At 38.1% G+C, this 22841-nt stretch overlaps 1 protein-coding gene across 1 annotated transcript in view; it reads left to right on the top strand.

Annotated features, from left to right (window-relative positions):
- Positions 1 to 22841, top strand: part of LOC150080046 (uncharacterized) — a 525991-nt gene that overhangs the window by 237761 nt on the left and 265389 nt on the right. Inside the window, exon 2 of the mRNA XM_090381794.1 lies at positions 9591 to 9959. Coding sequence (XP_090237920.1) covers positions 9591 to 9959 — 369 coding nt within the window. The remainder of the gene's footprint in view (positions 1 to 9590; positions 9960 to 22841) is intronic.

The raw sequence follows: 22841 nt of genomic DNA, 5'->3' as shown, positions 1-22841 counted from the left end.
ATATGGCCTAAGTTAATATGGTTATTAGTGCTTCTAAAAAAGCAATAACAACAACAGCTGCCTCAATTCTTCGCTATCGTTTAATTCAAGACGATCGTCGCAGAACAAGTGATCTAATTACAGTCTTCGACCGCGCCAGTCATTCTACTACAAAATATGTGCATGTGGTTTGCATGATACATATATTATAACCGAAAGACACACAGGCTCTTTTATCAGTTTTTGGTTCTCTGTGACAAAATTGTGGTTTTGCTACTTGTCATTCGTTCGAAGAGGTCTTGGTTCGATTCCCTTCTGACTATATTCATTTCTATCCTCTTCAATTGAGACTGTAGTTAGTGGATCTCAGGCGGAAGGAGTCTGGTGTCCAGAGTTATTTAACACACGCACAGACAGAGAGAGAGAGAGAACATAAATACACAATGGAACAATATGGTCTAATTCAAAAAAATAATAATAACACTTTGGACTTTAGCACACAACCAGTGTAACTAGTTTATCCCAGAGAAATTTAACTTTAAAGAACTGTTGTTTTTCTTAATAAATTTCAAGAGAGAACGACAGAGTTCAGACAACGATAGATACGGTTAATATTAGCAGTGGCAAAATGATGCTAATTTTCACACTTTGCAATTTACTGAACTCAAGCGTTTCCTGATAAGAGTAATAACCTTTTGTTCCCCTAACTAATCTTATTTTTCTTCTCAGTATCGTATCCATTGCAAGAGATCTGCATCCTTCTTAAACTGAGGCTTCCAAACCTTTGTGTAATTCTCAAGATGTAGCCTAACCATTGCTTAATTCAACGAGATGATCGTTTCATTTTCCTCCCAGAAAAATTCTTGTTTATCACTGACAGAACCGCATGAGCTGTCCTAACACCCTGTTAGCATTGCTCAAACAACTTCATTTCCAATTGTGCAATTACCCATGGGTCTTTTTCATTCTCCATTACTCTGGGTTTTTTTTACTACACAATTGGTATGTAATTTTTGGGATTACTACTACCCTCCAAAATTTAAGCTTCTATGCAATGCTAAATTTAGCTGCCAAAGCCATCAGCGGGCAAGCCACACCTATTGATACTTAAAAAAATGAAAGTAAACAACCTTTTTTTAAATTGAAATCTTTAATTGAAAACATATTCATTGTATGCTCAGTCAGCTTCAATAAACTGATGCAAGCTCCTGAGAGCTCCTGTGTACTGTCCTCAAAAACGTCTGGAGTAGTATTCTTTGTGATAAAAGAATATTTCAGTTTTCACACCAGTGGCTTGCGGATGTCATTTTCAAAAGTATGACTGCTCAGTCAGACAGCATCAATAATTAGTTTTATTTACATTAAAAGGATGAACATGTTTAAGCCATTGTAAAGATTTCGTGTTCAATTCATTTATTGATAGACACAGGCGAAGTGGTCATGACGAAAACTAAACGTTGTATAAAAAGTAATTTAATACTATACGTTTCAGGAATACTTACATCTCATTATCAGCGTAACTGAAAAGAGCTACAAAGTTACATTTGTTGTAAAGGAATGAACTTCGCGATGTCGGAACAAACATATGACCGAAAACTCTGTCATTACAAGATCATTATGGACTAAAATAATGTAGTAATGGAGGCTGGGTAGAGTTTGATGGACACAACAGAATCCAACGGAGGCAACAGAAGACAGCATTGAAGATAGACATATATTCGTTGTGTGATTAGACAGTTTTATATAATTTTTTTTCTGTTTATTAATTAAATGTAGTATGACAAATTTTAAATTTATTTGTTTCATTCCTATTCAAATACGATAGAGTATATGTGGAATGCATTTTACCAAAGAATTTGGTAAAATGCATTCCACATATACTCGAACTGTGAGTTCAGGATGTTAGCCACTATATATATTTCAGGTCCTGTTTGCTCGGTTTTCCCCCTTTTAAAGTGTGTTTCTCTTGTGAATTGAAATCGATTTCTTATCCTCTGAAAAATTCTTCCCATCATTTACAAGCTTTCTAGGAAAATTTATCACCACATACCCTGATGATCTCTATCAGCTATTCTAGGAATGAAATCAAACTACCTAAATGTCGAGGAGTCTCGAGTACACTTGCACTCACACGGTCTGTCTTTTGGTCAAGGACTTGTGCTTCGACACCCCATTCAGTGTGAAGAGAAATTGAAAGGACTTTTCCATCAGTCTACGTATTGATGGATCGATATTTCGACAACCCTTGTTAGAGTCTACCTAAGCATGATGGGCGCTTCTTGACGTAATCTAATATCCGCACTTAGAGTGCATTAGAAATCTAAGATTTCCTTTAAAAACGAAACAAACTGGAAAATGTGTATGGGATTCTGCATCTGAAATGCTGGAATTTATGGAAATGCTGCCGAAATAGAACACCACATTTACTATCGATAAAATTTGACTTTTGGAAGGTGTTCCTGGCAAAGGAATGACAATGTTCCGATAGTTTTTGCATTTGTTCCATTATAAATATTCCAAAATATGTTTTTATCCAGTGCTTCGGGTAAATCTATTTTAGAGTGCTTGAGATTTATAGACACGTAGTCCGCAGCGTAATTTCCAACTTCAAGTTAAAAGTGAAGAGATTTTCTTTTCTAACTTTCATCTTCGAAAGAATTAACATCGTTAAAATTTCTCCGGTTTGTCTTTGCTCGCTTTTGGCAGGAGCAGAGAAAATGTGACTGATGCTGCTGCTGTTCGATACAGACATTCTTTTTGGATGTAAATACATAGATATGGCTTCAAGCAGAGAGAAGAAAACAAATAGGAAGAGAGAGAGAGAGAGAGAGAGAGAGAGAGAGAAAGAGAGAGACAAACACAGATTGAAAGGAAAAGAAAAATATGAAAGAAATACAAATGGGGAGAGAGTGAATAAACCAAATAAAGATTGAAAGAGAAAAATAGAAACGCGAAAGAAAGAAAGACTGAGAGGAGAGAGCGGTGTGAAAAAGAGAAAAAGACAAAACGGAAGAGCTACAACTCAACGGAAAAATATGTGGAGTGCAAGTGGGTAAGAAGAGGGATAAAAGAGATTGAGTGAACAGACAATATATATCAGAGAGAGAGAGGGGAAGGAAAGAAAAGAAAGCACACAAAGAAAGAAAGAGTGAAAAAAGAAGAGACACTGCGAAGAAAACGAGAAAGAGAATGATTAAAGGAATAATGAGATAGTGAAAGAATAATAGAATGGAAAAAAGTGGGGGAGAGAGAGAGAGAGAGAGAGAGAGAGAGAGAGAGAGAGAGAGAGAGAGAGAGAGAGAGAGAGAGAGAGAGAAAGTAGTAATGGGAAATGATGCAACAAAGCAAGCTTATATAGCATCAGCCAAAAAAAAAAAAAAAAAACCAACGCAATTCCCCACTAATCCGTATCCACCAAGAATTTGTCTAGTTCTCCTTTGAAATTACTATTTAGCCCACCCGCTTCCACAACACCCTCCTGGCACTTAGCCGTCCCGGGGTGGTTCCTTTTGTGAAATAAACAGATAATAACAACAGAAGGAAGCCAGTTCCAACAATCAACCGTCCTCTGACTGAAGGCAAACTTCCGCACATTTATCCTGGAACCATACTTCCTCAACTTGAAATTTTGCGGTCTCATGCGTTTTGTCTCTGCAAGTGGAAGAATGCCAACATTCAGCTTACTCAATCCATTCAAGGCTTTAAACACTTCAATCAGATCTCCCCACAGGTGCCTAGTCTCGAGACGCTGCAATTTGCAGAACTGAAGCCTTTCTACGTAAGAGCACCCTTTTGGACCCTTCACCAATCTGATTGCCTTACTCTACATCCGTTCCAGCAGGATATCCTTTCAAAAGTGAGACCTCCCGATCTGTATACAGGTCTGGAGGCCTCACTTATATATATGCTCAAGATGCGGCCTAACCACGTCCTTCGTAAAAGGGATAATCACCTCCTTATCCCTGCCGGCAAAGTTTCTGTTATATCATTAAAAAAATTTCCACGGGCTCTCCTGGCAGCATGTATGCACCATTTCTGAGCCCATCGACTCAATTTTACCAGATCCTGTTGCAGTAGCTCACCTTTATGATAGTCATTAACTAACACTGCCAACCTTTGTATCATCTGCACCTTTGTATCATCGTAGATATTAAGCCTGATATACCTTCATCAACCTCATTGAAAAATATTGAAAACAACAATGGACTCAACATGGAACCCTGGGGAACTACACTAGTCCACGAAGAGTAGTGCCAATTGATAACCATTTTCTGTCTTCTTCCGCTTAACCATCCCTTTATCCTTAGAAGAAATTTGCCCTTAATGCCACACTGCTCCAATTTGTACAGCAGTCTTTTATGTGCAACAGTATCAAAAAGCCTTCTTTAAATCTAAGTATATGACGTCAAAATTATTTTTGCATCCGGTTCCTTTGTTAATCCATAATAGTAGCCTATCAGATGGTTAGACAAAACCGCCCCTTGACAGATCCATTCTGTGATTGCAGTATAAATGCATGCCTGTTTAAATGGTTCTGCATTACTTTTTTAACCAGTGATTCCATTATTTTCCATGTAACATACGGTAAGCTAACAAGTATGTAATTACTAATGTCGCCTTTTGATCCCCCTTTATGAATTGGGGTATTTGCACTTCTCCAGTCCATAGGAACCTTCTCTGAATTCAGTAATGATCTCATAATTATGGCTAAGGGTTTGCTTACCTCCTTTGCTACCTCCCTTAATATAATTGGATAGATTACATCCGACCCAGGTGTCTTTTTTATGTCCATTCTCAACAATTTCCCCTTTCAGTTATCACAAAGTAATGTATTATCTTCTCGTTAGAGTTTGATAAAATTCTGGCATCTCCTTCTCTAAAGAATTCCCCATATGTGAATGTAGATGGAAAATACCTATTCAATTTGTTCGCATGCATCCTAAGCAGGCTCATCAATAGTTAACCTATAGATATCAAGTGGTCCAATGATTCAGTCCCTTCCTTCTACTGTTAATATAAGCATAGACGTTTTTAATATTTTTTTTCTATGCATTCTTTGCGAGAGACTTCTCATAATCTTCCTTAGCTTACCTAGCCTCCTTTGTGACATAATTGCAGACTAATTTATATCTACCATAGGCTTCTGTATTTATATGCATTGTTATGCATATAATGGGATGCATATAATTTATATTTATATAATTTATATGCATCCCACGCACTCTTCTTCTCTGCCACGAGTCTCAATAGTTCATCTGACATTCATTTATCCCAAAGCGTTGAACATTATTTCTTTGTTGGTATGAAAAGTTTAATAGCTCCTTTGATTACTTCCCTGAATACTTCCCAATTAGAATTTCCAGTTGGTAATTCCCGTTGGTTAGTAACCATTACGAAGGCTGGAGCCTTTTCGTTTACCAATGACAGTAGTTATGCCTTTAATTAAATTGCACATTAGTACACTGTGTGATAGCTGTTATCCAGTGTTTTTTTTTTTTTTACCTGTAGATTCTTAATGCATGAAGAATCACTGCTGATAACCAGATCAAGATTATTGCTTCCTCTTGTTGCTTCTCTAGCATGTTGATGTAGAAAGCAGTCATCCAAGAAATCCACAAAAGTCTTGCTAGTCTGTGTGTGAGTGACCAACCCACAAATTCTAATCAACATCTGTAAAGTTAAAATGGCGTATTATAAGACATTCTGGTGTACTGACCCACTTTATTTCTCTGTATAGCTGTTTGGTATACTCATCAGAGTCAGAGCTATAACACACTGCTATTCTCAATTTTGTTTTCCCAGTGATTATGTCACACCAAACTGACTCAAAATTGCACTTGTCACACAAGCCAAGTAGATGCACTGCCTTAGATCTAATATTCTTCTTAACCCCTCCATCCTTCCTGTTCTGCGTGTCCCTTCTATATACATTGTACTCCCAATATTCAAATTCACCATCACTTATGTGTGAATGTCAACAGGTCTTCGCTATTGTTACAATGTCTGCATTCGGCGTCTTAATCAGTATTTCAATTTCATCTAGAGAGAAATTGAATTCAACAAGAGCGAATGAGAGAAGAAACGAGACCAAGAAGATAGTGAGAAATTGATAGGAGCGGAATAATTAAAAGAGAGAGAGAGAGAGAAATAGCGTTAAAGAAAGCAGAAACAATGAGGAAAATAGGCAGCTGGAGAGAGAGAGAGAAATAAGAAAATTCTCTCAAAAAAAAAGAAAGCAAATAAAAATGACTGTAAAGATTGCCCTGTCCAGTCCTTGCTGAAGCTTCGAATTTGTTAGAGTGATTGGGTTGAGCTGTAAAAAGCGCATGTGCAGTTGCAACTTACGATGACTGCGACTGCGAGAGTGTAGCCCCTTAAAGCTTCGTTGTTTATCTTCTTGTTGGACATTTTATTTCCTCTCATTGGGCCGCATGTTTTGGATAATTAATCTTAAGCAGCTTCATCCATTCCACGTTGATATCTCTGCTGAAATATCCGACGGTTTATAAAGCGCTAAAATGAATCTTTATTCAATTACGATAATATTTAATTATTCGTATATTCAATTAGTTGTAATTTGTATAATCGTCATAAACACCATCCCACGAATTTAATTATTGGGTAAATACTCGTAAGCTGGAAAACTTAATAACGAAATTGATAAACTAAACAAAAGTCAAAATTCACGTTAATATTTTAAATATGCATCTTTTTCTAATTTTAATCACTTCGGTATCAAAAATGCGAGTTTTTCGTACCCGGATTTTAACCTCCCACTGCATCACAGTTGTTGCCTCGATTGTTTCTCTTTAAAACGAAGCCTGCGAGTTCTCCTTTAATTAAGAACGTGCCTGCCGTTCCAGCTTCTTAATTCCGATCATCGCATTCGGTTTTTGCAACCCGTTTTTCTTTTCACTCGTCTCACTCTGCTTTCTTTCGGAGTAATTTGCAATTTTTGGCGTATATTTTTTCTCCGATATCTTTATTTTTCAATTCATGTACTCTCTAGTTTAATCGGATCTAATTTTTCTCTTCGTAATTGATTTTGCGATAAAATATTCTAATTTTTGCTCGCAGAAAATAATGACATTTTATCTGTGTTCCTGTAAGGCTGTTCGGTAATATCATCACTCCCCATTGTGTTGGTGATTATTCAATCTCCTATTGATTTCGGTCTCTCGGAATATTCATGAATAAACATTGTAATTCGAAAGCTTTCTTTTAAAAATGATCTCAAAAATTTCTAAACCCTAATAATAATGTATTGATTTTTCCTTTTCGCCTTCTGAAAGCTATTTTGATATTTATTTATTATTTTTCTAAAAATACATTCCTTTTGATGAGGATTCTCTGTTGGGGTTACATTTTGTTAAAGTTGAAGATTCTTTCGCCTTTTACAGTATCAAAGTTAGATTTAATAGGGATGGCTTGATTAGATTAGCACAAATAAGTTTCAGTCTATTAATTGAATTTGTCGCAGTGCTGGTGTTTCTGCTTTACAGGTGTAAAACAGTGTTTTTCATTTGTTTATTGACATGTTTATCAAGTTAGTCTACCTCACGGAAACCTATTCATTTCAGAAAGATTTAGTCGGATTTTAGGGTCATCAATAACCTAGATAATATTGCGGCCTGTACATTATGTCTGTAAATTGCTTGTGGTCTGTGATCGATTTGTTTCGTTGTACGAAAAACCAAAATTTCCGGGAGAAAAACCGTTCTACCTTTGCCTGAGATCGACGAACTCGGCAATGTTTTTGAGAAACCGTGATGAGATTCGAACTCGAGTGTTTTCCACGCGGTGGACGGTGATTATATCAACTGTACTACTTTCGAGGGCGACTTCAAAAAGATTCTTAAAATTATCTTAAGAAGGAAGTAATGGAGGTACCGCACAGATTGAAGAAAGGGCCCCAGATGTTATTAATAAAAAAATAAGAAATACAAGACAGATTTTTTTATACCATTTGAAAGCCTTTCGAGCATCGTTCTTAAGTTTATCAAATATGATCCCTTTAGATTTCCATCTTTGGAGGAGATGGATGATTATGGAAGTTCCCTAACTGCACCTTGAAACAAAGGAACAAAGGACTGCATCCTATTCTTTTTGTATAAACAGATCCTTCAATGAAACTTAAGCCAAGTGGGTGCACGTTAGTTGATGCCTGTTCAAAACCACTGAGGTTGGATTCACTTGTCAGCAGTGCAGTAGCCGATTGGTTAAAGCCTCATTCCAGAAAAATTTTAGCGAATCCATTGCACTCCTTTCTTCTTAGCATGGCATGAATGGAATACAGCTCTCGATCTCATCCAGTACTGAATAGCAATGGAAGGACATTCTATGGTAAAAGTACCACGACAGAACGTTGAATTATAGCTTTATCATGTCCTGCACATAATTCGAAGTATTGCTAGTAGCAGGTTATTATGACTTACAGATACTAGAGCCTGATTACGAGCTGCATTTATATATTCAGAGCTGGTATACCATTCTTGAGTTTAAACTTCTTTGCAATCAATGACTGGTCTTCATCTTTTTCAATGTTTCACTAATCAGATAACTCTTAAATTAGTGAAGAAATCTTCTCCAATGTAGTCGCCATCTCATGCTGATTTCGCCTCTTGTCATTTGACATTAAAAGAATACCTAATGGGATGATCTGTTGGTTTGTAATCTCTTTTCTTGCCAATTTTCTTAATTTGCGTAAGCGAAATTATCCTTGTAGGGTGAAATGCCTCATTGCAGTCTAATCTCTCTCTTCCATTTTCCAAACCATGATTTTGCAATGACATCCAAATCTCTATGTTCATTTTCGGCCTATACTGCATTACATTTCTTGTCCAAATTAGAATCAATCTTTCAGGTCTCTTTAAAAAGCTGTTGGATGCGAATGCCGTGCATTACAACTCTGTTACGTCGCGTTGGTTATAACAGAGTTCTAAGATTGAATTATCTAAAGATAACCTGTTAGCACCTTACTTTCCCACTAACTTTTGAATCTGATTATCCACAGGAAAAAAAATAAATAAATACATTAGGATAATCCGAACAATCTTGATACCAATAAGTCTTCAGAGCCAGTCGGAATTTCTTCATTATGATTAACTTTTGTTTTGTGTCGTCTGTTCACACCTTCGACAGTGAAAAAGCAAGTTAAATGACCGATTGCCCTTACGCATTCACAGAATACAAATTGTCGGTACCCAAAAAGGGAGGAATTCCCGTCGTATCCTAAGGACCATTTTAGCCCCTATATCCATCAAAAAGAGGACCTGTTGATCAAACAAATTTCTAAATTACGAAATCACAACTCACACCATAGACTCCTACCATCACAAATTTATAAAGGATAGGAAATACGGGTATTGCAAATAGGTATCACATTTAAAATACTCTTAATATGAGAAATCCGATAAGCGAATCGTGCTGTTGGTTATCTCTTTCATTAATTAGCATTCAGTATTTTTATATCTGATGAAGATGATTGATTGTCAGAGCGTGTCATATCTGATGATGTGAGCTTGATGATTGAGTGTCAGAGCGTTACACACTGTAGTTTTGTTTCCTGTTTAGGTTTATTTCATTAATGAAGTTTCTACATATTTTTGCAGCGTTGGTATCAGTGGATATTCGTCGATTGTCAGTCCCTCGCTGGGTCCAAAACGGCACTGAGGATGCGGTCGTGCTGGACTGTGAATATATTTACACCGAGAATGATCTCCGCCTTGTTGTCAAGTGGTTCTTCAATGACAGTCGGGAGCCGGTGTACCAGTGGATCCCTGAACTCGGAGTTCGGTATTCTGCGGGAGTCTTGCAGGGTCGTCTGGATCAAGAGTTCTCCGTCAACACCCTGGACACGTACTCTCGATACAGGGCTCTGCGCATTCAAAACCCAACTACGGAGTTAAGTGGGAAGTACACGTGCCTGGTGACGTCACTGGCAGGCCAGGATTCTCGGGAACAGGAAATGACTGTGTACGGTAAGTAAAAGAGTATACGGATATTTCATTTCTGTTGTGTTCGAATGGAGCTGAAATTATTATATCGCCGTATTTTATAATTAATTATACAGCTGTATTTTTGTCATCTATTTTAGCATATTGGGACTTCTCATTACTCCAGAACTGTACAATTTTAAACAGCCTCCCTTGCTGAAATTTGGCTTGCTGAAAGATTTTTTTTTTTTTTCTATCCTGCAGTTCCACACAACACATTTTTTACTAGTAAGCGATCTTTACTAATTTGGATAGATGGGTGGTTACGGAAAGAACTCCTGAAATTAAGTTACTTATAGTTAGGTCCATTTTGTTTCTTAAGTGGCGTCCTGTCTACTTCTCGAGTTTGCTGGAAAGATGGGCGAAAACTTGAATATTTCTAGGAGAATAAAATCAATCTCCATTAAAAGTTTTGAGTGGATTCTGCGGTGATGAATAGAAGTCGGTGGGGATTGGGTTATTATATTTTAAGACAGGTGTCTTAAAATATAACCATGTCTGAGGTGTGATAATAAATTTTCAAAAACGGGATTTTCTTCATTATTTAAATCGAATTAGAATTATAGTTTTGTCATTCCTTTTTGACTAAGTCACCAGTAAGAACCGCTCCAACCTTAAAAAAAATCGTTGAAATATTTATGACTACTTTATAATAATAATAACAAAGGGGTGGGCTTACCAAGAAAGGTTCTACAAATTGCAGACTTGAAACTTGAATTTCCCCAAGCTGTCAGCCTCAAACTCACTGGCTAATCAGTAATCAGTGACAGTAATCAATAACTCACTGGCTAAAAGAAAACTTGCTGCAATCTAGCCTAAACCTCTTCCCTTGTAATTAGAATATTTTGACCCCCAGTTCTGGAAGTATTTATAACACCGAATATTTTACCCTCATTCATTTTATTTTCTCCTCCCAGTGTCTTATACACCTCAATCAGGTTTCCTCTTAGATGTATAGTTTCCAAGCTCCGTAGTCAATATATTTTAACTGATTCCTGATATGGACGCCCTTTTGCTGATCTCACAAATAAACGTATGCAACCTGATACTAAAATTCTTTCCAGTAAACATAGTTCAAATTTCTACTGTCAATTGATTTCCTGAGCTAGAAGTTCTGTCTCCTGTGAATATTAGAAATATGGATATTGAGTTGAATGATATTTCTGAGTCAATATTGATAATTCTGCTGACAAGTGACAGTTAGTTTACCAAGTAAACAAACGAAAGGAAAAGTACTGCTGGAATGTGCATTTCTGGTCGTTGTGAGCTGTTGACATTTCTTTCTTTTGTAGAATGTACCCCTTTGGGAGATTGAAGGGAAAAATGCTATTGAAATAGTGAGCAACGAGTGAATACATTTCATTTCTGCGAAGTTGAATCGCTGGAAAGATTCGACAATAACGGAACGACGAATCTGTTCACCCACAAAAGGCTGCCAGTGGCCCGAACCACTGATTCAATGGAACTCCCTTGAGATGCACCAGATTCCATCGTTGTCACAATCCTATGAAGGTTCATTTGAACGGGAACGTCTTATTTTTTTTTCATTTCTGCTTCAGTATAATATTAGAAGAATTTCTCCAAGGAATTCTTTTAGGTTGCTTTTGGTTCACAGACACTGAACAAGAATTGCCGAAGTACACTGTTACAGAAAACTGCTGATAAAGTGAAAGAAACCACATGATTACATATCAGTACTTAAATATTATTTCTAATAGTCTTCTTAGGAGCTTGGCATAAGAATAATGGGTCGGCATCCATATTAGATAGCGTGATTATATTAGAGCCATTTTAGACCAGTTTTTGTTATGTATCGGGCATATCAATGATGCGCCATTCATTTCAGGTGAACGTTCGCCGTTAAATTTGAGGCTGTTGAATTCTGGTTTTTATGGAGGGATCTGAAGATACAGCAAGATAATTTTTCAGATTTTACGAGGAACAAACGAGAGGGAGAGAGTTTGCGTAATTGAAATCGAAATTTATACACTGGTGAAAACATTTAGCAGATCACTGCAATTCCATTAGATAATATACTGTTGATATACAATAAAGATTATACATGAACTGTTGTTGCAGTGAAATTCACATATCACTAATTGACGTGCATATGTAACACCCAGAGGCCGAGAACACTCAAATTTAGGAGTGCAACGTTTCTTTAAATACTCGCCCATATCGCAGACGCTCACGAATGAGATATGGAAATGTGGTACTCATTTGCGAACTAAATCTCTAAAGGACACACACCTCTCGATTATCTTACCGAAGTATCTAAAAATGTCATCTCAGACGAATTTGTCCCAGTATATAAGTCGCGATTGGAAGCGGGACAATCACCGTGCAAGTTGCCATGTGGCTTGTAACAAAGCGTCACAGCAGGTTTGAATCTGTTTCTAAACCAAAGCGGTTAGTATACTCCAGGTCACGGTCATAGACCGTCTACAGTACCGAGGTAGGATCGGTTTCTCTCTCTCTCTCTCTCTGTGAGTCCTAAGAATATTCAGACGTATTCGATAAGATTTAAGTTGGGAAACGAGCAATCCATACGGATGATTTTCTATGTCATCCGCATAGATTCATCTGAATTCCTTGCTTCATTGACGGAATTCAAACGCAGTTCTTAACTACACCATGTGGGAGAGGGCTGTTATAATCGCTTTACTGCAGCAATTATACATCATCAGGAACGAGATTTTCACTGCATTCAGGTATAGAGATAAGATCCAGCACCTTGTGGCTTTCCTTATGTTGCTCGGACGACAATGACTTCGTTCAAATGGAACAACGCACAGTTGGACAACAGTATGCTGGAAGGCGAAGGCATCGTCCTTTTGGATTAGCCTGCCTGTTCTTCAGACCTGAATCCTTACGAGCGCGTCCTTCATTTTATCGATACAGCGTAGTTGCGAAACATATATTCATAATAAAATAGTTGTTTGTGCTTGTACTGTCCACAACGGTGATAAAAACTGTTCCTAAAGGCTTAAATAGCAGTTTCCCTAGTTACTATTCAGTTTGCTGTTGCTTTGAACGTTTCAAACATATCGGAAGTTAGCTTCACATTCGTCATAAGGTGCGAACGTCGTCATATTTAGAGAAACATTGTTTTCACCAATGTATATGCTGTTAATTTGATATTTGTAGACTATTTAAGAAAATCGGGGTTCACATGAGGTGCAAATTTCAGTAGTTTAAATGAATCGTTGTTCCATTCACTAATTTCGATGTGCCTCCATTTCCAGGATGGGTTTACTTTATTTCAGAACTATACTGGAATGCTGAAATCCGTTCTCACATATACTCAAATTTGTTTAATTATAATTTAAAATCAGCAAAATGTCACAAGTCAAGAAAGAACGCCTGAAAATGTCGTACACGTTCAAAAGTTGCGGTATTCGCGACTGGTCGCCTTTCTTGCTTATGCAACACGGTCCATTAATAACGGACATGAGACCAGAGACGCAAACCTCGCCACAAGATGTATCAAGTCTGTCTGCAGATGTTTTACTCTATACTGTTTATGACAATGAAGCTTTGCCAGTTTTGCGCAGTATAGTGTTATCTTTTAATGTGTCTTTAAACCCAGAAGAAAATAATATCAACTACACTTCTTGACAAAATTACGCGTAAAAAACGTAGTGTAACTGGAGCACTTGCTATGAAGCGGGACAAAAGTTGGTATGCTGGTGTACCATAGAATAACCATGAAATTGGAAGACAGCCAGAAACTTCGGACAGGTATATTGAGACATCTATAGCGATTTTATAACAATTACTTCGGACTTTGAATAAGAATTACTTCAGGACAGGTATAAGGGACATTTATAGAGGTTGTATAAGAATTACCAAAAAGTCACATTACAGAAGCCGATACAAGATGCTCAAAAATATGGTCACATGACATCAGCATATGATCCCCTCCAACGGCTAAACAGGCCTGACAGCGGTGAGTCATGCTAGATGTAAGCGTGTCCATAAGATTGCGTAGTTCAATTCTTCCACCAGTACAGACCTTACCTCACCAATTGACCGAGAATTGGCTGTTGGCTTGCAATGCGGCGCCTAAGGCCATCCCACATATGTTCGATTGAATTTAAGTCTAGTTTTCGTGCTGGCTATGGCTTATGGACATAATATTCTTCAGTATATTATGCCCATAAGATGCGTGTTCTATGGTCCATTTGCCTGTTTTTTGGACGAGAAAACCGAGAGAAACACCCATTTTACCCTTGAAGACAACTCAATTTTCATGTTGTGAAAAAGGCCAAACTTCTCACGCCATTGACAAAATTCCAATTTCGGTCTTCCGGAAATGGCTTCTGTTGGAGCATTCAAAGAGTTAGGCTGTGTACGGTAAAACTTTTGAAAACGGCCTCCATCAAAGTATGCCAATGTTTAAGTTTTAAACCAGAAATGTTGACATAGCGATCAGGCTTATCTGGAAGGCATGACTTGTTTCTAACAGTACGCCACCTGGAGATTTTCCTGGATCGAAGAAATGGTAATATCTATCCAGTTCACAAAGGAGGTATAAGGCAATGGTCAGGCCACACCTAGAGTACTGTATACAGGTCTGGAGGCCTCATTTCAAGAAGGATGTAGAGCTGCTGGAACGAGTACAGAGAAGGGCAACAAGATTAGTGAATGGAACAAAGGGGGGGGCTCTTACGAAGAAAGGCTTAAATTTTGCAAATTACAGTGTCTGGAGACTAGGCACCAGCGAGGTGATCTGATAGAGGTGTATAAAGCCTTGAATGGTTTAGGCATGCTCAATGCTGATGGGATTCTTCCTCTAGCTCAGAAAAATCACCTAATAGGGCATAAATTCAAATTGAGGAAAGACAGATGTAGGATAGACGTGCGGAAATTTGCCTTTAGCCAGCGGGTGGTTGGTTGGTGGAACAGACTCCCATCCCTTGTGGTGGAGGTTGATAGCCTAAATAAGTTTAAGGCTCAGCTGGACAGGTATTTTGAACGAACAGAGGGGTGAAGTGGGTTTTTTTTTTTGGCTGATGCTGCATAAGCTTGCTTTCTTGCATCAAATGCCTCTACTAATGCTAATGCTAATATGGGAAAATTTACACCAGTGACTGGGTAAAATAATGGAACTTGTAGTTAAAGATTCGACACAGGACCATTCATCTCAACAGTACCCATAATTGTTTTCGTCGTGAACAATTATGGGCACCATTGACTGGAAGAAAAACACCAGCTTCCCGCAGGGGAAAAAAATGCTACCTTCGCCTGAGGCCGACTAACTCAGCCACTTTGAAAAAGGCCCATAAAGATTCCTTTTGTCATCGACGGGACTAGAACTCGGGTCTTTTCCATCCGGAGAACAGCGGTTCTACCATCTGTGCTACCACGACGGCTGCAGTAAAGGAGAAGAATGCCATTGACCCTTTGAATACAACGATAGTGAAACTTTATTTAGAATATTATGTCCAAGTCTGGAGACCACACTTGAAAAATGGCACAGAACTTCTAGAAGGGATTCAAGGGAAGGGCAACAAGGTTGATCGTAAGGTGTTAATCGATGTCCTAGTACTAATACGAAATATGCTAATTAGTTAAGAAACGGAGGAATTACCTCTATGATGTCTTGTAGAACACTCTGTTGTTAAATACAAATAGTTTACATGTATTCCACACCCTAGTAGACAAAATCAAACAAAATCGAAATATGCTAATTGATTAAACAAATTATAAACAATAAAAATAAACTCCTTCGCAGAATGTCACCCTAATTTACATATCGAATGCAATACCCCAAAGAAATTTTCCTCACAGTCTTGTACATGTTTATACATAAATATACTTATATTCAAGTTCATCCAGTATTAAGAGCTCTGGAAAATATTCTGAAATGAGAATTAAACAAAAGTAATTTTTAAGTTCATTTCTCCATTGTTTTTTAAGGTTCCCATCATACATTGCAGTAGTATTTGTTGATTCTATTTCTGTGTTCACCTAATGCATGACTATTTGATAATTACTGTTTAATTAGTAGGTGACGCAGTGCGTTATGGGAACTGCTAAAATAATATATAATCACGATTTTCAGAAATATGTCATACGGGCTTATTCCTGCGCGTAGGTGTTGCACTGATTCTGTCTGCCTTCTGCGCATCTTTATTCCTCACTCACTATAACAACAAAATATTCTGTGGGATGCCTTATTGCCATTTGATAAAACCTTGGGGTGTCAAAGCTCGCTGTGCATCATTATAAGAGATGTTGAATGAGATCAAAGAGTAAAAAACAATAATAATAATAAAATTGCTGTTTGTTTATATAATTTGCGCTTTAAATCACACAAACCCACTTTCTTCAGGGATAATAATTTCTGCTTGGCCTTCGCGTACCTCTGATACACGCGCTTATTTAACATCGTTTATCCCGATACGAGTTCTCCCTATGTAGAATTGATTTTTTTGTTGAAAACAGATCTCCTGGACTCTGGAAAGACTTATGGGAGGGGAGGAAAGTGATTGAAGGGAATGCATGGTGACAAATAAGACGCCAACGGAGGCCTTCAGTCCGTCACTGCGACTGTGATATGTCGTCTCGACTTCTTAAGGTTATATCTAAGGAAAGAATAGGGCACACAAAAAGCACTAACAATCTTAAACTGACGTAGCATGTCGGGAGGTGTAGTGTTGCTGGAAGAGTGGATATACAACTCGCACGTGACATTTACTGTGTTTTCGGTGACACACGGTAGATATAGAAAGAATGTCGCGGTTTTAGTGGCATTAGAGGCCTTACAGAAAGAACCGCTATTTGTCTGGTACAAGAAATATGGAGTATTCCGCAGGGACTGCTGCATGCTCCTACACTCCACTTTTTTGCAGTTCGCCAAATGGAAGAGGGGTTCGTCCAACTTTACACAACATTAGAAATACAACGCAGCTCCTAGAATGCTAATGGATTTCACGAGGAAAGCCAGACTAGTGTTTGCTAGTGTAGCTGTTCACACGTTCCGTGTTTCTGCAAGCTCTTTCCACATCGCTTCTTATGAAATATTAGCTGCAACACAAGAAAACGTAAAGGCAGGCTCTTTTACACTTTTATTCAAAGGCTCACAACAAACTACTTTCGAGTCATTAAAGTTGTACTATGCCCTGCTCTTGACGTCATCCTTGTGTTTTGGGCAACCGAAAACGACATAAACACGCCAGATGATTATACACAGAAGAAAATTCTATAAATTATTTTATGCCTCGTGTATTTACTGCGTGTTTGGGAAACCTTTATGTTGACACTTCTTTAAAAAAATCGATTATTACACAGAGAGAGAGCCGCTTGATGTATCCAAAATAAACTATACAGAATGAGGGGGGAAGGTTAAAAACTCTAGAAAGTCTTAAAAATCTTTAGAATCACGTGTTCTATTATGTTTCTTCCAAACATAAATGATTAAGGCCTTATGAGCATTGTTGAGGCGGTATACAAGTTGGTTCTTGAGAAACGACTCTTCAGCTGTTTCTGTATACCCTCCAGTTGATTTTATCATTAGTGATTTATGTTTGATATTCAGTATAGTCTCAAATAAAGTTCAATGTTTTCTTCGAATTGTAATGACTATTTCAAATCTAACTATTCCTTTTAAAGAATTGTTATTTTCTTGGGAGTTATCCATCGACAACTTAAACATTACGATAAATACATTTGTTTACAGCATAATGGTAGAAGTGTTTTTTTTTTTTTTTTTTGCTTGGAGAATCTAGCGTACTAGGCATTACCTTAAGATACACAAAGGGGGAGTATAAAGGTAGCACCTTCGAGAGGAGAGCAGTAAATGAAGATGTAGTACCTTCAATTATAACAGATAGTTGACGATTACTAATACGTATATTCAAACAAATCAGGGAAGGGGGTGTACAATACGATGAAACGTTTAAAAGAAAGTATGTGAGCAGAGGGAAATTCATGAGAAATATCAAGGAATAGGGAATCTATTTCGTTTATTTTGTCCAGATCAGTTCTTGGGAAGTAAGATTTTAAGGGCTAGATTTTTAAGTATGAATTTTCTTTGAAGAAAAGCATATTGGTGATTATTGTCAAAGGGTTTTTAATATCTTAGGAACTAAGATATTTATAAAGTACAGTTTTGATAATGATAGCAAATTGTTAAGCATAGTAAAGTGTCGGTGATAAAGTTACCTTTATCACCTAATTTTTATATAGAGGGATGATGTAGGCCTCTTTGAAAGAAAGCTGTTTCATAAGAGTCGTGAAGAGGTCGGTAAGAATTGATGCTAGAGAATTGCTAGTCAAAGTTTCGGGACCTGGAACAGTCGAAGTTTTTAAAATGAGAAATAACGGACTTGCATCATCAGCAGTGATGACTAATGTACCACATATAGAAGAATTTGTACGTTCATTTGTGTTTATAATAATATGCAATACCTCATCAAATCTTTATTCAGTCTAAAATCATGAAACATAAAACGAACGTTAAACCAATGTGTGTTTGTAAATAACTTTTCCGTGCAAATATTGTAAATAACTGGTACCGTGCATTTTTGCGAACACTTTTAGCCGGTCAGCTGTCTAAAAGGGATAAAAGGTTGAAATAAACAGAAGAACGAACTCGGCAAGGAATAGATTGGAATCTTGAATTCCGTTTGGTTCCGAAGGCGAAGAGAGCTGCTTTTCATTTAGCACCAATTACAATAAGTAGATTAGATTGGGCTTCCGATAATATTAATGACTGTGAATTTGATAGATGTGGCATTAGGCTAGTGGATATACAATTCTTGTGTGAAACTAATGAGGAATACTGATCTATCGAAATGATGGAAAGATATACATGCTTAGCATTTTTCGTTTCATTCAGCACGTAGTGTCCAAAGGAAGCAATAGAAATGGATGTTCTGAATGAAAGAGCAACAGAGATCTCCATGGAGTAATGTGATAGAGGATTTTTTGAATTGGTTGTAATGTATGATGGGATAAAATGTTTAACTGCACTTGCCATGCAGTATGATGCCGCAGAGTTTACGCTTATTGTGGGTGCGGCAGATTTGTGAGAAACGTTACAGAAAAGGTGACTGGAATTTAGGACAAACAATGCAAACGTTGTGAAATCCTTCTTGACCAATTCTTTCTCTTTTCAGCGTATTGAAATTGAACGGTGATTAATCGCATTTGTTGGATGAAGCAGAGAGTAACCTCACAGTTAAAAGACGGAAAGCATTGGAAACACTTCTTTGTACTTGTAAAAGAACAGATAATGATCAGGAATATTACAAATGGATCATGAGAAAAGATGAAATATTGAGAAGTCAGACTGGGCTTGCGGACGAAGCAGCAGATGAGATTAGAGAAGTGTCTTTTCCATCTGAGGTTGGGATAGATTGAAAAGAATTAGTTTGACACTGGTTGAGATCTATCCTGGGTGGGTGAAATGGGATTTCCACTTTATTGTAATAATCGGGCCATAGAAGCCATGAAATAGCAAATTACCGTTCAAAGAAGGCTGGTAATAAAGATTTACTACTGCTCTGTAGAGATAACTTCATTTTTATTTCTGTGTAAGAACTAAAAATTAAGATTTTGACAATGGCTGTTGCCAACGACGGTGCCTCCTGAAAGCGTCACATTGTTCTTTCATGGATTTTAGTTCACTAAAAAAAATAATCCGAGATTATCTAAATGACTGACTCTACCTGTGCTCGGAAGTGGCGTTCGAAGTAACAGAACTAGTAGAAGAATTAACATTGCAACATAAATCTGAAATGCTGGTTCATCTGGTCTGTTTGTTAGAAGATTTAAGGGAGAGGAAACAGTCTTACAGTTCCATCGATTATAGGCTCTTCTGGATAGCCTGCGACTGGAAGGAATCGTAATGAATAATAATAATAATAACGGAGGGAACACAGTTAAAGCCATAAACACCTATGCAGCCCTAGTGCTAACATACTCCTTCGGGGGTTATAAAGTAAAGTGCAGCCATTATCAACCCACTGCAGGATGGAAGCCTGCTCAACAATTCATGCTGAGGGAAATGGACCATAATCTGCCACGCTGGTCCAGTGCGGGTTGGCAGATCGATCGTATTCAGCAGTCAGGGGCTTGAACCCCGGTCTACTCAAAGAGCGTGTGCTACTGCACTCCTGCTCCTGGCCACTCGGCTACGGAGGCCGTGATCTCTCTATAAGCCCTTCGGGGTTATAGAGAGAGAGGACTAACACCGAGCTGGAGGATATCATAAGAAAGACAAGGACAATGATGACCAATAGCCGCCAACACCAGCCGAAATCTGTCGTGGAGTGACAATTGTCCGGGAAGAAGGAGGAAGGGGCCTGATAGAAGGCCCTAACAGAATTGGAAGCAATGGGCCCCACAAAGACTCACGTGATACCGAAGCAGAGGCCGAATAGAACCTTGTGGAGAGTCATCGACCACCTCAATCGGCACATAATACCGCATTACCTCGACAGCAGTGGTGCAACGATGGAGGCCATCCACACAGCCGTGTGGATGGCCTCCAGTGTTCTGCGGTAGCGGCCACGAGGATTAATGGAAGAGAAACGAGAGACCAGCAGCAGAAGAACCGAAAACAGAAGGAACTGCCAGCTTGGTAAAGAAGACTTCACTTCAGTAGAAGATAGAGAAAATAAGAGTCAAGATAGGCCAATTGACCCAGTACCAATGGAGCAATAGGAGTAAGAAATTAATTGGAAAAGTGAAGTACATCCTCAAGAGACTACGCAAGTACATCCAGCAAGTCGTAGTCTCTTGCTGGATGTACTGAAGTACATCCAGCAAGAGACTACGCCGATAAAAAGAGAGCTCCCAGAGGAAAATAAACAACCGAATCTTCGATGAGGACCAAAGAGGCTTCTACGGGAGTCTCAGAGAAGACGGGAAAGAAAGGAACGGACCACCCGAGCAGAAGACGATTGAGGAGTTCTGGGGAAACATATGGAGCAGGGAAGTAAGACATAACAGCTGAACCCCCCTGGATAGAACTAGAACTCAAGAAAACCAAGGACGTACAAGAAATGAGAGGGTGGGAGATTCGGGAAGAAGAAGTAAAACAAACGATTAAGAACTCTCACAACTGGCGAACTCCAGGAATAGATAACATCCCCAACTATTGGAAGCTCACTTGCACACACAAGCACTGGCAGAGCAGTTCACCGGAATAATAAGGCACCCAGAGACAATCCCGAAGTTTCTCACTCACGGAATCACATATCTGAAGCCTAAACAACTTCGGAGATAGTCTCCTTGTCGAACTCCTTTCTCAATTTTAAATTTTGTACTACCTTTGTCTAGTCTAATAAAGGAGGTAGCGTTCTTATATATTGTCTTCAAAATTATAATATATAATGGTATCTATGTTTTGTCTTTCCATTGCCGAAACATTGCCTTATGCTGTATGGAGTCAAATGCTTTTTCATAATCCAAAAATTCCAGGCATAATGGCGTTTTATATTCATTTGCTTTCTCCATTGGCTGTGATATTCCATAGTTGAGAATCCTGTCCAAAACGCCACCTTGCTCTTTCGTTTAATTCTAATCAAGTATTCTTTCTAATCTGTTAGTAATGACCCTTGCGAACAACTTGTAAATGTGGGCTAACAAGCTAATTGGTCTGTAATTTCCAATGTCTGATTTATCTCCTTTCTTATGTAGCAAAACTATGATTGCATTATTCCACTCCTTGGGCATCACGCCTTTTCTAATGCATTTTGTGAAGAGTCTTGCAAATTTCTGTGTCATGTATTTTCCTCCCAATTTTAACAACCATACTGTAACTTCATTTTTCTCCGGAGCTTTCTGATTCTTCATTTTCTTCAACGCATGTTCTACCTCATCAGGAAGGATATCAGGTATGACGTATGTGTTACTAATTTGTGATCCATCTTCCCCGCTGCTGGCATCATTCTCTCGCTCCTTGTATAATTCTCTATAGTAACCTCTGCTATTTATAAGTACACCCTCGCTATTCTTCAGTTTCATTATCACTTGTCTTTCTGTATTACTGCTCATGGCTACTGATTTAAGTCCTTTGTTTTTTTGTTTTTCCTTAATGCTTGTTCTACTTTTCTTCTGTTAAATCTTCGTATGTCCTCTCTGAGTCTCTTTCTAATGGCTTTGCATAACTCATTATACTCACTTTTATCCTTGTCAATTGTTATCTTGGTCATTTGTCCTCTTCGGTTCATCGTGACAAGTGTTTCTTGATTATTATTTTTTTTCTTTTGGGATTTCTTTTTACCTATAGGTTTCTTGGGCTTTATCACTTTCAGAAAGTTGTAGTATTACTCGCCGATATCTTGGTCCTGAACAGCAAAAGCTCAAACTTGTTCTTAAGTTCCAGGACATACTGCTTTTTCTCCTCTTCTGTTATCTCAAAGACCTTCGTATTATTTACTCGAGTCAATTTTTTTCCTTTCTTTTCTTACATCTATATCAAGTGTTCATCTTATCATTCTGTGATTACTTCCAACATTTACCTTGTTCACGACAGTAACATCATTCACGATATATCTTCTGTTAGTGAGGATGAAGTCGATTTCATTATTTATTAATCCATGTCCACTTTCTGTTTACCCTTTTCTTGAAAAAAAAATGTTCATTGCTGGCATTCCTAGCCGACCGGGCTAGCCGAGTGGGTAAAGTACCTGCCCGGCAACCCAAAGGTCGCGGGTTCGATTCCCGCCTCGGGCTTGGATCAAAGTACTGCAGAAACCTTGAGAGGTGCAATATGGCCACAGAAGCCGATGTGCCAACAACTACCAAATCAAATCAATCTGGCATTCCTCGAGATTCTGCAAATTTGAGAAGTCTCATTTCTTTCACCATTCCAGAATTTCCTATAGTTTCCCTTTCTGCACTGTTTTGTCT

This window comes from Mastigoproctus giganteus, chromosome 9 (genome assembly GCF_048544385.1).
Source record: "Mastigoproctus giganteus isolate SK-2022 chromosome 9, ASM4854438v1, whole genome shotgun sequence".
In the NCBI taxonomy this organism is placed as follows: Eukaryota; Metazoa; Arthropoda; class Arachnida; order Uropygi; family Thelyphonidae; genus Mastigoproctus; species Mastigoproctus giganteus.
This window is presented reverse-complemented; position numbering and strand designations above follow the sequence as displayed.